Below are 13,579 nucleotides of genomic sequence, written 5' to 3'. Positions count from 1 at the left end.
CGAAACTTGAGTCACAAAACTTCCCCTCCATTGACAATCTGGAAGTGTGAGAACTTTCTGCATAACCAATTGAGGAATCATGGCGACTGATTCGCAAAAGTACCTCTCGACTCGAGGGGGTGATCACGGCGTGCGCATCTCACAACCCGTGCTCAAGTAACAATTGGCTAATTCTTCACAGCTTTCCTTCGAGACGGTGGTGCTGAAGGGACTCGCTGCTGATGGTGGACTTTTTCTGCCTCATGAGGTCCCAATTGCAAACGAATGGGTACGCACTGGCTTATGCGCAATGCGACACCGTTTTGACTTGGAGCATCGGAGCTAACGAACCGCAGCAAAGTTGGAAAGACCTCTCCTACGCAGACCTCGCCCTCAAGATCCTTAGCCTCTACATATCCACCGACGAGATCCCCACCGACGCACTGAAAGCCATTATCGACCGGAGCTACTCAACATTTCGTGCGGAGGATATCACACCAGTGGTTCACCACCAGGACAACCTGTACCTGCTCGAGCTATTCCACGGCCCGAGCTATTCGTTCAAAGATTGTGAGACATGCCTGGGGGGAGGGCGTGGAATCAAGCTCATAGAGCTAACCGCTTAGGCGCCTTGCAATTCCTGGGGAATCTCTTCGAGTACTTCCTCGTGCGAAGGAACCAAGGAAAACAAGGGAAAGGTGGGTGGACAGGACCCTGCATCCGTAAGGAAACTAAACTAAAGCAATCACCGGTCAGAGAGACATCATTTGACTGTTGTCGGTGCGACGAGCGGTGATGTAAGTTCCTGTTGAGCTAGTGGTCTGGCGGAGGCATTAACCCGTATACAGACTGGTTCCGCGGCAATTCACGGCCTCCGAGGCAAGAAGGATGTAACAGTCACTATTTTACATCCAAAGGGCCGTATCAGTCCTATTCAGGAGGTTCAGATGACTACCTGTACGGAAAAGAATGTCCATAACTTAGCCGTTACGGGAACCTTCGACGACTGTCAGGTCAGTGCCAAGTACAAACATCGTCAAAATGCAGACTAATAGCCGAGTAGGACATTGTGAAGGCTCTTTTTGGAGACCCCGATACAAACGAGACCTTGAAACTGGGCGCTGTAAACTCGATTAACTTCGCGAGAATCCTCGCGCAGATCGTGTTCTACTTTTATTCATATTTCAAAGTTGCGAAACAGTCGCCGTCCTTCCAAGTCGGAGACAAGGTGCGATTTGTGACACCTACCGGAAACTTTGGGAATATCCTTGCCGGTTTCTTCGCAACGAAGATGGGCCTTCCTGCTGACAAGCTGGTTGGTGCGTTTGTCCTATCCACCCTTAATCCAATATTTTGTTTCCCTCACTAATTAAAAGTCCCTCCTAGTGGCCACAAACGAGTAAGTCTTTGAGTTCCGCGAGGAGATGGTAGACGGTTTTTGAACATGACTGATTCTCGGAAGAAATGATATCCTACATAGGTTCTGGACAACTGGCCGCTACGAGAAGAACCCTGTTCAAGATGGTGGCAAATCGGATGCATGCAAGGAGACACTTAGCCCAGCAATGGATATCTTAGTCTCGAGCAATTTTGAGAGGCTATTGTGGTTCCTAGCAAAAGGTATACGCTCGGTCACGCCTGCCCTTCATCTAGTGCTAACTCCTTCTAGAACACGCCACAGCCAACGGACAGGATAGCCAGTCCAGTAAAAAGCAGGCCAGCCAGGATATCGTGACCTGGTACCAAGCGCTCAAATCAACGGGTGGCTTCGGGCCCATCCACCAAAGCATGCTGGAAAACGGCCGACTAACGTTCGAGAGCGATCGCGTAAGCGACCCAGAAACTCTCGCGACCATCAAGTCATACTATCAGCAGTCCAAGTATATCCTCGACCCGCACTCCGCAGTGGGCGTTACCGCGGCGAAACGATCCATTGCGCGGGCCGGCGAACAGACACATCACATCTCGCTGTGCACTGCGCACCCTGCGAAGTTCTCGGATGCTGTTACGTCGGCTTTGGAGGGCGAGGCCGGCTTCAACTTCGAGGAGCAGGTACTCCCCGAAGAGCTGAAGGCTCTCTTGCAAAAGCAAACCCGCGTGACGACGGTGGAGAACTCCTGGGAGGCTGTGAGGGAGATTCTTAAGAGCCAGGCTGAGGAGGACGCGAAGGCCGAAGGAGCTTGAGGTCCTCTAAGTCTCTCCTAGATGCTCTTGGCTCTTAGGCTGTGCTTGACATAGATATCACGCTTGCTCATAAAAGTCATCTTGTATGTATATGCATACCGAATTCTGCCTTGAATGGGATTAAAGGTACGCCTCCCGTCTTTCTCAAGCCGAGATAGTTATCCCTGCTCCAACTAGGAGTACAGCCACTGGTAACAGGCATTGCTCATCTCTTCATGCAAAGACTCATTCAGATTGAAGTCTACTAGTATCAATGAGGACCGTACCCTTAGCAAATGGCAACTAAAGACCAAAGACAATACGTCCTTCATGCACTTCGAAAATACATTCTAGAACACACCACGGGCACATTCTCCCCTGCACTCTCTCGACAACATCCAAAGTAAACTGTCATACCCCCTCCTTTCCACACACCGAAAAGGACAAGCCACATCCCACCAGCAGCAACCATAACTAAGGCGACCCCGCCGGCCCGTTCTCAGGCGAACTCGGCTCAGGCCCCCGGGGCCCCTCCGCACCCGCATCTGCATCCGCCTCATACGTATTAGCGGCACAGCTAATCGCAAAGCCCGCCTGTTTTTGTTTTTTTTCTCCCCAAAGTTCAGTGAGTGTTTACTTTGGTTCGAGGTTTACGGTGGGTTCGTTTAGTTCGCGACACGGAAAAGGATGGACTAGGTAGGGCCGGGACATACAGTTCTTCCCCATGGAAATGGGCTCGCCCGGTTCGTCTGGGCGTATGTTGATGGACCCCCAGTCACCGCTTTGTGGTGCTGGGGCGCACACCGTGGTAGCGCAGAGGAGGGTCAGGGTTCAGGGGACGAGCAGGGGGATTGCGGAGAGCATCGTTGATGTATGTTGTAGTAGAGACTACAGAGTTGAGAGTTGAGAGAGTAGTGAGATTTTGACCTATAACTCTATATGAATAGAGCCAGATAGATGTGCAAGGGTTTATATAGATTTCCTGTGTACTTCCAGATCGGGTAAGATGATTCAGCCCTAAGTAGACGGTCCACGGCTGCCTGAGCAGCCTTGGTTGGTATCGAGATTGATTGATAATGCGGCCGTGTCAGTTTCATCTGCTGATATATAGGTTACAAAGATATATGCCAAGGATATGTCAATTATTATTAAGAATTTACTATGCACGAGCTGAGCTAGAGCGCGATTCTACCAAATCTTGCAAGTCGGATGGGCATGTGGTGCAGTGGAAAGTTACCCAAAAAGGATCGAGGGCAAAAAATAAAGGACATATTTTGTACAGTACGCTTCAATTATTGAGATATTTTATGAGGTTGGAGAATGATTGCTCTTGTGTGAGTTTAAACAATGTCTACAATGTCCATCAGTCGTATACAAAGTACGTCTGTCTTGGGTACCTTGACCCAGACTTTCTACGACGCCCATAGATTTCCACCATCGTTCTACAGTAGACGTGGCTAAATGATAGGCTTTAAGCGTTCCCTAGTTATTCACTAGTCCAAACATAAAGCACAAGCACAGCCTCTCGCTACTCAAGATCGCATGAATATCCTCACCCCAAGCCAACATTCAACGACTTGCCCACACCCAATAAGGTTTCTCCACATCCATAACCTAAACAACGCTGAGAAGATTGCCATGGGGCCCGATGCTAGGGTAATCCTTGATTGTAATGTCGACGAGAAGTACGGATATTGGGATTGGGATATGGACAGTCCACCAGAGTCCGCCGTGCAGGGAAAGAATACGGGGCGTATCCAGGGTCTCATGTCTGATGCTCAGCAAATCGAGAGCAAAGCGAGAGACAGGAAAGAGGTCGATATAGCATTTCTCGGAAATAAATCGTATTAATTCATCCTTCGAGGATTAGCTTTCCAAGTAGAGACATAAATTCAACTGTGTTGATAATCTCGAGAAGAAACCGCGCTACTCAATTTTAATCCGCTGCTCACTGTACAGATCCATGCCCAGGAAATTCAACAATGCGTGCGCTTCAATGTTTTTCTCATTGAGGCGTCGTTCGTCAAGGCCTCGTAGGCCCCATATCTCCTCTCGCGCTCGTAGATGGCGCTCAAACTCGGCGATGCTCCAAAGACAATCTGGTTCAAGCTGCGGTCTTCCCTGCGTCTCTTGGCGGAGGTTCGGACCGCACGCAGCGAGAAAATTCCTATAGTTTGCAGACCACTTCGGTGACAGTCGAGCGCCTGGGAATGTCTCCCAGTCGTCGCCAAGTGCGGCTGAACTGTATTCGAAAACCTTCAGCAGCTGTTCCGTGACTTGGGCCCATTGCTGAATCTCTGAACAGTGAGACCGTAGTTGATCTACCATTGGGGACCATTGCAGTTCAAGTCCGGAGTGTGTAATATCAAGGGGCTGTAGAAAAGCCCAACAGAATCGGGTCAAATCCCAGTTATAGCTTGTTGGAAACTCTTTTCCGCTTTGCGTGATAGCAAAGCGGTCAGGCCCTCGAAGGTTGATCCTATCCTCGCCAGATTGCTCATCTGCACTCAGCTGGTTCGTCTCAAGCAGAAATTGCCATACCGCCGACTGATCACGAAACATCCATCCTAGCTCCCGATTCCACTTGTTCCAATCGACCCTCAGCCATTTCTCAACCTTTTGGATAGTTGTCTGGGTGAGCATCAGAAAGCTGAGAGCCCTCGCTCGAATTGTGGCGGTATTCGGGGGTACCGTGCTAGAGTTAGTAGCTGGGAGCGGTTCCAACCTCGAGTATAGCTGGTGCAAGGAATCACCATCCTCCCGTGTTAGTGCTGACACCGTTATCAGCTGGGACGAGGGCTGCAGTACCCTCAATCGCCGGTACCAAGGGATTAGGAGCTTTGGGGCAGGACAGCCGACCGAGACCACACTGGTAGAAACCAAGGTATATGTTTCGGGATTTACTCCATCTCGGAGAATCACAGGATGATTATACCCATTCAGAAGAAACAGATTGTCACATTCGGAGACCTCGTAGCTCTGATGAGGGATTGAGATGATAAAGGATCCTTTGTCCCCCAATGGCACCTGAACATGGGTGTAGTCTCGAACCCGGCTTATCTCCCCGAATACCTTGCACAGCTTGAACCCGCGAAGCTGTAATGTCCCTGTCGCTGAAGATATCTCTATATCGCAGTCAGCCTGACCGAGGTTTTCGAACTTCAGGCGTGTTGCTCCATCCAGTATCTCGTCATTCGCATCATTCTGGTCATCGAGGCGTAAGAAATTGTCTAGCGACGGTGGTGACAGTCTCTGAGACCAATCGGGTACCCATGATGGAAGATTGAATGCTTTTTTTGTCTGTCCAGCCAGCGCGAAGAGATTCATCGTCCGGCAATTCTTGATCAAGTAGGCACTAATCCCAACGTATACATTCTCAACAGGAAGGTGATACTCCGGGCCGATGTACTTTTCACCCATCAAGCCCAGAAGGGCAAACACTTTGTCTCGCGGGTCAGAGCATTTATACCGCGATGCGTCCACCAAGATATCGAGGAGATCACTCCCAGTGAAGGGGTACCATTTCGAATCTCTAAATAGCCACGAAGGCACATCCAAATCAGGATGAGATCCACCAAACGGCTTTTTAGGCCAGCGCGCAGAGAAGTTCCCGCAGACTATTTTCAGGTCACGCGCCATGAGAGTTTCCTGGAGTACCCAGATACGCGAGAAGTACGGCTCCCTAAGCAAGGCTTGCAGGCTGCTTCGGACGTTTTTGTCTAGAGTTGCTGGGTGGTTGTGGGACGGAGGCTGGAATGCCGTGATCTCTTTCAAAAATCTGAAAGCCGCACTGTAATCGGCAGTCTTGTGTCCTACGTAGGCCAACACCTGGGCTGCCCTCGAGTATATTTCCCGTAATATGTGGACTTGGCGATTCTTTTCTTCGGGACGTGTGTGGTCGATGCATAGGGAGTCTACCCAAAGCAACCGATCTACCTTCTGGCGTCTGAGCCGCCGAAGGGCATTGCCGCAGCTGGTGGAAACATACGTCACATCCCAGTAGTTGCCTATAAATACCGGACAGGATTCGGACGAGTTAGCGGGGTCACTAACAGAGGTATACGATAGAGCCTCGTATAGTGGGAGAAGAATTTGGTTGACGCGCACAGTTTCAAGATCCGCGTGGATGGGGCTGTCGGCTGGACCACACTTCAGCCGCAACAGGCGGATACTGTCATCAAACGGAAGCTCTGGCAGCAACGATTTCGAAGGTTTAGATTCATACAATTCGCTTCGGTTTCCGTCTGGTCTGTCCGTGATTTCTTCTTCAGAACCCCAGTCGCTATAGGCGACAATTGACGGCCATGCGAGGTTCATCCAACTGCGATGACGGAGCTGTGGCAGAGGCGGGGAGCCCAGGGCATCCTCAGCTAAGGGGGAAATGGCAAAACAGTAGCCGCAGCCAGGGATGCCCCTTGCTGTTGATACATCTGGTCGACGGCAGCCAGATTCATGCCATCGATACATGGTCACCGTGGATGCGGCATTGGAGAAGGAGGAATCATGGGGAAGTGGAGAGCAATGTGGGTGGGAGCTGCAAGACGAGCGCAGGCAGCGCCGACCCAAAAGCGGTCTGGTCTGCTTGGGCTTCGGCCTGCAGCTGTGCCAGGTAGATTGCTCTCAGACACTCACCATTTCTTTCTTGTCATTATTGAGCATTATTCGTCAAGAACTACCAGGAACCGAGATTGTTTTCCGACCCTGACCAGAGATGGGTTCCATGGTCGAGTGCTCTGGTTGACCCACACGTCCATGGTCCTGGTCCAAGGCGTGCAAATCCCAACCACTAGTTGCTGATCCCGTCCGAGACAAGCCCTGAACAGCCCGCTTGAGGCCATGGCAGCATCACATCAGATGAGCGCTCGTCGCAGCGATTTTAGGAAAGCGGGGTTCGATATAATCCTGATAAGAGGAGAATTACTCTGCTCCGAGCTTGCAATGAAAGACAAAGGAGAGAAAAGGTACGTCAAGCAGAACCCCGCATTCCATCCCTGGCTCCCAAGGCGGATATTTATCCCCGCATCCTGAGTCTCCATTCCCTCGAGGCCGAGCTTGGACTTCTCAAATATCTCCTCTTGGGTACGCAGTGATCGCGTGAGTTCTGAATTCTGTGTTCATGTTTGATGCCCACTGCCGGCACCATCTTTACTCCGGTGTATGATGACGAAAGATCGCTGATGCGGAGTCAGATCGACAGTCAAAGCTCTCCCAGGGGCCACGACCACCTCTCTCCTGTTGCCGATTGTTTTCTGCTCTTCCCTCTACAGCACAAGTTTGCTTGATCCAAATGTTCTGCCTCGCTTGATATAGAGACGCTTCATTACCATGAACCGAAACTTCAAGACGATTCTGGGCATTGTTTCCTTCGCCGCATTGATGCTACTAGCGGGCGCTCGTGAGCGCGATATCGTCAGCCACCGACCAACCCGGCCTCCATCGTATCCCCTGGCCGTTCGGAATCCATACCTCTCAGCATGGATGCCGAGTAATCTGTTGCAGACACTGCCATATGCAGAGCCTCAATTCTGGGCGGGCCAGAGCCTTACCTGGTCTATTATGGCACGGGTTGACGGTCAGACATACAGTTTGATGAGTGTACCGAGGCCAGGAAACAAGATTCGACCCGCTATCGTTCGCGACGCTAAGTATACTGCAACCCATTCGATATTCTCGCTCTATGCTGGGTCGGTGCGCTTTACCCTAGACTTTTTCTCCCCGATATCGCCTTCCAATTATCTCCGGCAGTCTCTTCCATTTAGTAAGGCTTGTTGCACCCCCCTCTGTGGTTTAATATAGCGACTCATCGACTACAGGCTATCTGACTGTTACCGTCCTCGATGCCTATGAAAATGACATTCAAATCTATTCCAGCATTGATGGGAGATGGGCGGGAACTCAGAAACATACCGCGCGCAGTTTCCACCGGGACGGTTCAACGCTGGCATACGCCCTCAAGGTGAAGAATGCGGTTCCGTATACGGAAGAGAGTGACATGGCCACCTGGGGTGAGGCAATCCTCTCGTCGCGTGAAACATCCCGATCGAAGCTCTCTTTTGCTTCCGGTAAGCGCGGGGACGTTCGCTCTCAGTTTGTTCACGACGGCAAGCTCTCCGCCAAGGATGTGGCTTGGATTCCTGGTGGAATCGTCGCGTTCGCTCAGGATTTGGGAATTGTTAGCGGAGAGCACTCCGTGAACTTTGCTGTTGGGTACGTGCGCAAAGAAGCCATCAATTATCTGGGAGAACCTTATACAGGATATTACCGGTCCAAATATCCAGACACCTACAAAGCGCTGTCGCACTTCCTCGACGATTACCCGGCCGCGCTTTTCGAGTCGAAGATCGTCGATGCTGAAATGACTGCCCGCGCGGTCATCGCTGGTGGGATTAAATATGCTGATATTGTAACCTTATCGGCCCGCCAAGCTTGGGGAGCGATTGATCTGACCATTCCCAACGACACGCTAGACACGAAAGACGTACTGGCCTTCGTCAAGGAACTCTCTAGCAATGGCAATCTCAACACAGTCGATGTCATCATGCCTGCGTTCCCCATCTACTACGTTATGGATCCAGAATATATCCGGCTCCTGTTAGAGCCGATGATGCGGTACCTTGCTGCTGGCCGTTGGCAACAACCATACGTGATCCATGATATGGGCAAACACTACCCCAACGCCATCGGGCATGATGATCAAAAGGCGGAGCCGATGCCAATCGAGGAATGTGGCAACCTGATGGTCCTTGTGCTGGCATATGTGCGCGCAACCGGTGATACAGCGTGGGCGGACAAATATATCCACCTCATGAGAAAGTACGCGGACTACTTGGTGGAAAATGGCGTTGATATCGCGTATCAGCTCTCCTCCAATGATGCTGCCGGTCCCCTTGCCAACGAGACCAACCTCGCTATCAAAGCAGCTGTCGGCCTAAAGGCATTCGGGGAGCTGAGTGGGCTTACTGAGTATTCATGGATTGGCGAAGAGCGGGCCGACCTCTTCTTCAGACGGGGACTTGGTACCGATGAGGCTAAAACTCACTTCGTTCTGCAGTATCCTGACAAGCCCACCTCGTGGAAGACCCCGTATAACCTTTTCCCGGATGTGCTGTTCGACCTCGAAACGTTCCCCAAAGGAGCATACCAAATGGGGAATCAATTCTTCAAGGCCGTTCGGGCTGAATACGGAGTTCCGCTAGATAATAGACAGGATTGGGCCAAATCCGACTGGAATATGTGGTTAGCTGGCACGTTTGATGACTTGACCACCCGCCTCGAGTTCATCGATGACCTCTGGGCGTTCATGTCCAATGGCAAACACAACTGGCCATTCTCCGATCGTTATGTAGCCACATCTGCCAAGGGTCGCGAGCCTGGCTATCCCGTCTTGTGTCGCGCGCGACCAACAGTCGGAGGTCACTTTGCTTTGATGGCGTTACAAGGTCCCCGAATTCTCCAGACTGCGGTGTCGCGAAAGCTCGAGGAGGCGCTTACTGAAGTGAACGTGCCAACGAGAGAAAATTTGTGAGACGAATAGGACTAGATGTATATGCACACATTACTGTATATACGGCTGTTATTTTGCTCTTTATGGTATCGCGCCTGGAGGGGGCATGTGAGCTCTCGCTCTGAGTTCTCCCCAAACGAGAGGCGAGCGCATATTGCACTTAGCGCTGGAAGCTTACCTTTGCAACCTAAACAGATGAATTAGCTCAGTAGATGGCAAATGTGTTACATGGTTGAGAGTGACACCGACAGCTCACCTGTCGCTTACATAATCGCAGCTCTTTCCCTGAGTGCAGACTCGCTCGCCTCTGCTTTTTTGCTGTTGCTCCTCGTCTTCCAACTGACGCTCTTGCCTCTCTCTCACCTTCTTTCTCCTCCTTGTTGCTTCTTCATCGCTCTCATCCCTCGTCTCTCCCTTCATCTTCCGACTGCTGATTTGTGCCCTCCTCATGGCTTCTGTACGTGCCCTCCCCTCTGTGTTGTTGTCGCCCCCGGGACACCCCCCAACGACCCCCGAACGGCTGGGAGCTTAGCTGTTCAACGTCATCCTCTGCCACCTTCGGACCTACGCGTCGGACGGCTGAAGCACGCGACTTGGTTGACGTATTCTTCTCTAAGTTTTGTTGCTAACATTTTCCGCCTCTCATTGTAGCCCCGTCCTCCACACAATTTCGGTCCTCAAGGCTATTCGCTTCCCAACGGTGCATCCGGTCCAGTCCCAGGAGCCGCCCCTCTCCTCCCCAACAATGGGCGAATTATCCAGAACGGCCCTGTAAGAGTGCTGTGTATTGCGGATGTGCGAGGTACGTGACTCCAGATATGTGCTCCGATGGCCTCGACCCGGAGGTAAAGAGGATGAGCCGGTGGACTAACTGGGATGCTTCTTTTTTTTCCTTTTTTCTGTCCACAGGAAATCTGAAGTCTCTCAACGAGTTGGCCAAACAAGCCCGTGCAGACCATATTATCCACACTGGTGACTTTGGGTTCTACGACGACACCTCCCTGGAGCGCATCGCGGACAAGTGAGTGCCCCCATCTAAGTGGAATGCGATCACTGGCTTAAGCGCTTTTGATTTCTCGACGTTCATTGAAGTGGTTCCGCTTGCTAACACCATCGACTTCGATAGGACCCTCAAGCATGTTGCTCAATACTCTCCTTTGCTGCCGGAAACTGTGAAGCGTGGAATTGCCCAGACCCCTCCCCAGCAGTCAATCAAGCAGCGGTATACGCCAGACCAACTACCCCTCTCAGAGCTTCCTATGTTGCTGGATAAGCGACTCACCCTCGATGTGCCCGTATACACTGTATGGGGTGCTTGTGAGGACGTCAGAGTGCTGGAGAAGTTCCGCTCTGGAGAGTACAAGGTCGACAAACTGCACATCATCGATGAAGCCAATTCAAGGCTCCTGGACATAGGCGGTGTCAAGCTGCGTTTGTTGGGTTTGGGAGGCGCGGTGGTGATGCACAAGCTGTTTGACAATGGCGAGGGCAAGACAACGATCGCAGGAGGCCAAGGAACTATGTGGACGACCTTGCTGCAGATGGGGGAGTTAATCGATACCGCCAATCGTGTTTACGATCCGTCGGAAACCCGTGTCTTTGTTACCCACGCCTCCCCTGCCCGTGAGGGAATGTTGAACCAGCTTTCCGTTACCCTGAAGGCAGATTTCTCTGTCTCTGCTGGTCTGCACTTCCGCTACGGTTCGTCGTACAATGAGTTCTCGGTGAACCCCTCACTCGACCACTACCGAGGCAAGCTTGCCGCGTCCAAGGCGTCCTTCAATGATGTGTGGGAAACTGTGCGCTCTGAGGTTGAGGCCGCCATATCTCAGAACGACGCTCAGAAGACTCTCTTGGAGAACGCTCTTGGTGTGGTAGAGAGGATGCCCTCGGTGGCCAATGGCGGGAACCCCTTCGGTGGACCGTCGAACCCGGGTAGCGCTAGTGGTCAGGTAGACGAAAGTGCATTCAAGAACATGTGGAACTTCAACCTGGCGGATGCAGCTTTTGGCTTCTTGGTCCTAGAGGTCGAGGCTGGACGGATCGGCACGGAAATGCGCGCACAGGGATTCAACTTCGCCCACCGTACGGGGAAGCCCCCGGTTCCTGGAGCCGCCCAACCTGCTCAAGTGCCTGCTGGAGGTCCCGTTAGCGTACCTTCCCCTGTCAATGCCACCCGTCCTAACGTTGCAACTCCCCAGTTTGGCCAGGCTCAACCCATCCCCACACGCGCAGCGCCCCCTAGTCAACAAGCTGCACAGGCCAAAGGGCCTACTGCTGGCGCCCGCACGTCTCCTGCCCCTGTCATCCCCAAGTCTGCCACTCCCCAGCCTTCCAGTATCCCCGCAGCTTCACAGTCTGTTGAATCTGCCGAGATATCGACTCCTGTAGAAGCCAACGGCAGCACACATCCTGAAAAGCAGGTCGAATCCCCAGTGCCTAAAACAGAGCGGAAACAAAGCAACGCCCTTTTTGTGTCAAATGTTGATAACGAGCAAGGCGCACGCGATCTCTTCTCCGAGGAGGACAAGGCTAAGATGGTGAAGGTAGAGAAATGGGGCAAGTATAACCACGTTGTCACTTTTGCAAATGTTGAAGACTCCAAAGCCGCTCTTGATCACCTTCCCATCGAAAACAAGAAGTCCAGCGGCCCTGGTCAACCTCGCAAGCCCAATGTGAAGTTCTTTGAAGACCGTGGCAGCCACCGTGGCAACGCCGGGACGTGGCAGAGCAGCAGCCGGGGCGGTAGTAACACATCACAACGGGGAGGATACCAGAGTGGAGGGGCTAGCGACAGCGAAACCGGCCGTGGACGAGGCTTCAGCGGACGAGGCCGTGGGCGTGGTGACCGTGGTGGACGCGGTGGACGAGGGGGCCGCGGAGGATTCAGCAAGACATCCGGCCCATCCGATTCATCTGCTCCTTCAACTTCCACACCGTCCGGTGACAAACCAGCGGCATCCGGTGATGCTTAGGGCATGATTTTGATCTATTAGCCTGTTTTTGTCTCTAGTCCCACTTCGTCCCTCTTCTTCCCTTCAGTGTGAAATTTATCTTTTCCCACCGTGACCCACCTTGGTTTCTCCTTTACCTTACCCTGGTCGATGTCCCGCGATGTGTTATAACTAATCTCACGGTTCTCAATAACTTAATTTCCATTCGTGTGAAATGAAGGAAAAGAAACTTATATCAACTGGCGCATTTTCTTGTATGTGATGAACCTGGTCTCTACAAATCAAACAAGTCATATCGACACCTAAGGCAGTATAACATGCAATCCTCCGAACCCTAGGAGCCCAAGCTTCGGGCCCTGGACCATTACCCCAGCCTAAAACCTGCAGGGACGATACCTAGCTCCTTTCGAAACCCTGCACTTGCATGGTTATTTGGGTCCAGTGGCTGGGAGGGCTTCCCCCTGCGTCTCGATACGGGTAGCTCCTGCACTGTACGTCTTGCGACTGATCCAACGGAAGAGATCTGATATCTTAAGGAGGAGAGAGAGTGTATGTATAGTTCCTAAATCCTATCTGGAGGACGAAGCAAGCAAGCAAGGTACACGGAGCAGAAGAGCTAACGAGAAAAGAATCTGCAGGCCATTCTTCCGGAATTCCACTCGAGATCGTATTTAGAAAAAGCTGCGGAAACGGAACGGCTAGGTTATGTGAGAGAGAGAGAAAAAAAGCCAACGTTTGGTACATTGTAAGATAGAAGGGGGAAAGAAAGAAAGAAAAGGAAGATTTGAAAACTAACTAGTCAAAACGAATGCAGAACACCATCAGTGTGTGCCTGTTTCCCTAATTTTTTCACCTTTTCTCCAGTGCCCAGAGTAACTCCGGTTCCATTCCTATATGGATGATATACGTGGTTCCCTCCTGTAGTGCAAAGGTGTAAAAATCGCAAAGTTGACGTATGTTCGTGGTGTACAGACCTTCC

General features: G+C 51.7%; 4 protein-coding genes across 4 annotated transcripts; 3 read left to right on the top strand and 1 right to left on the bottom strand.

Moving 5' to 3' along the window:
- The first annotated feature begins 24 nt into the window (after positions 1–24).
- BJX67DRAFT_140464 (threonine synthase THR4) lies at positions 25–2,271 on the top strand. The gene is made up of 10 exons (XM_071024645.1): positions 25–130; positions 182–268; positions 336–549; positions 606–677; positions 736–776; positions 828–992; positions 1,043–1,298; positions 1,366–1,378; positions 1,442–1,599; positions 1,649–2,271. The coding sequence occupies exons 1-10, from the start codon at positions 80–82 to the stop codon at positions 2,161–2,163; spliced, it is 1,572 nt and encodes a 523-aa protein (XP_070885429.1). The 5' UTR covers positions 25–79; the 3' UTR covers positions 2,164–2,271.
- A 1,174-nt stretch (positions 2,272–3,445) lies between these two features.
- BJX67DRAFT_355852 (heterokaryon incompatibility protein-domain-containing protein) lies at positions 3,446–6,634 on the bottom strand. The gene has a single exon (XM_071029334.1). The coding sequence runs from the start codon at positions 6,607–6,609 to the stop codon at positions 4,069–4,071; it is 2,541 nt and encodes an 846-aa protein (XP_070885428.1). The 5' UTR covers positions 6,610–6,634; the 3' UTR covers positions 3,446–4,068.
- A 1-nt stretch (position 6,635) lies between these two features.
- Positions 6,636–7,406, top strand: BJX67DRAFT_355848 (uncharacterized protein). The gene is made up of 2 exons (XM_071029333.1): positions 6,636–7,236; positions 7,340–7,406. The coding sequence occupies exon 1, from the start codon at positions 6,646–6,648 to the stop codon at positions 6,937–6,939; it is 294 nt and encodes a 97-aa protein (XP_070885427.1). The 5' UTR covers positions 6,636–6,645; the 3' UTR covers positions 6,940–7,236; positions 7,340–7,406.
- A 61-nt stretch (positions 7,407–7,467) lies between these two features.
- BJX67DRAFT_381966 (uncharacterized protein) lies at positions 7,468–12,621 on the top strand (the record flags this gene model as incomplete). The annotated part of the gene is made up of 5 exons (XM_071033120.1): positions 7,468–7,900; positions 7,956–9,643; positions 10,298–10,448; positions 10,556–10,667; positions 10,773–12,621. 5 exons carry the CDS (start codon positions 7,468–7,470, stop codon positions 12,619–12,621), a joined length of 4,233 nt encoding a protein of 1,410 aa, XP_070885426.1.
- Between the last annotated feature and the right edge of the window lie 958 nt (positions 12,622–13,579).

Source organism: Aspergillus lucknowensis (genome assembly GCF_044049455.1).
Source record: "Aspergillus lucknowensis strain CBS 449.75 chromosome Unknown BJX67scaffold_25, whole genome shotgun sequence".
Lineage (NCBI taxonomy): Eukaryota > Fungi > Ascomycota > Eurotiomycetes > Eurotiales > Aspergillaceae > Aspergillus > Aspergillus lucknowensis.
Note: the sequence above shows the minus strand (reverse complement) of the source record. Positions and strands in the feature narration are given on the sequence as shown.

Bases quoted from the DNA above. Each gene is read 5' to 3' on its own strand.
- BJX67DRAFT_355852 (XM_071029334.1), bottom strand. From the start codon at position 6,609: ATGTATCGATGGCATGAATCTGGCTGCCGTCGACCAGATGTATCAACA.
- BJX67DRAFT_140464 (XM_071024645.1), top strand. From the start codon at position 80: ATGGCGACTGATTCGCAAAAGTACCTCTCGACTCGAGGGGGTGATCAC. The intron at 550-605 runs GTGAGACATGCC...CTAACCGCTTAG, and splicing joins GAGCTATTCGTTCAAAGATT to GCGCCTTGCAATTCCTGGGG. The intron at 678-735 runs GTGGGTGGACAG...ATCACCGGTCAG, and splicing joins CCAAGGAAAACAAGGGAAAG to AGAGACATCATTTGACTGTT.
- BJX67DRAFT_355848 (XM_071029333.1), top strand. From the start codon at position 6,646: ATGGGGAAGTGGAGAGCAATGTGGGTGGGAGCTGCAAGACGAGCGCAG.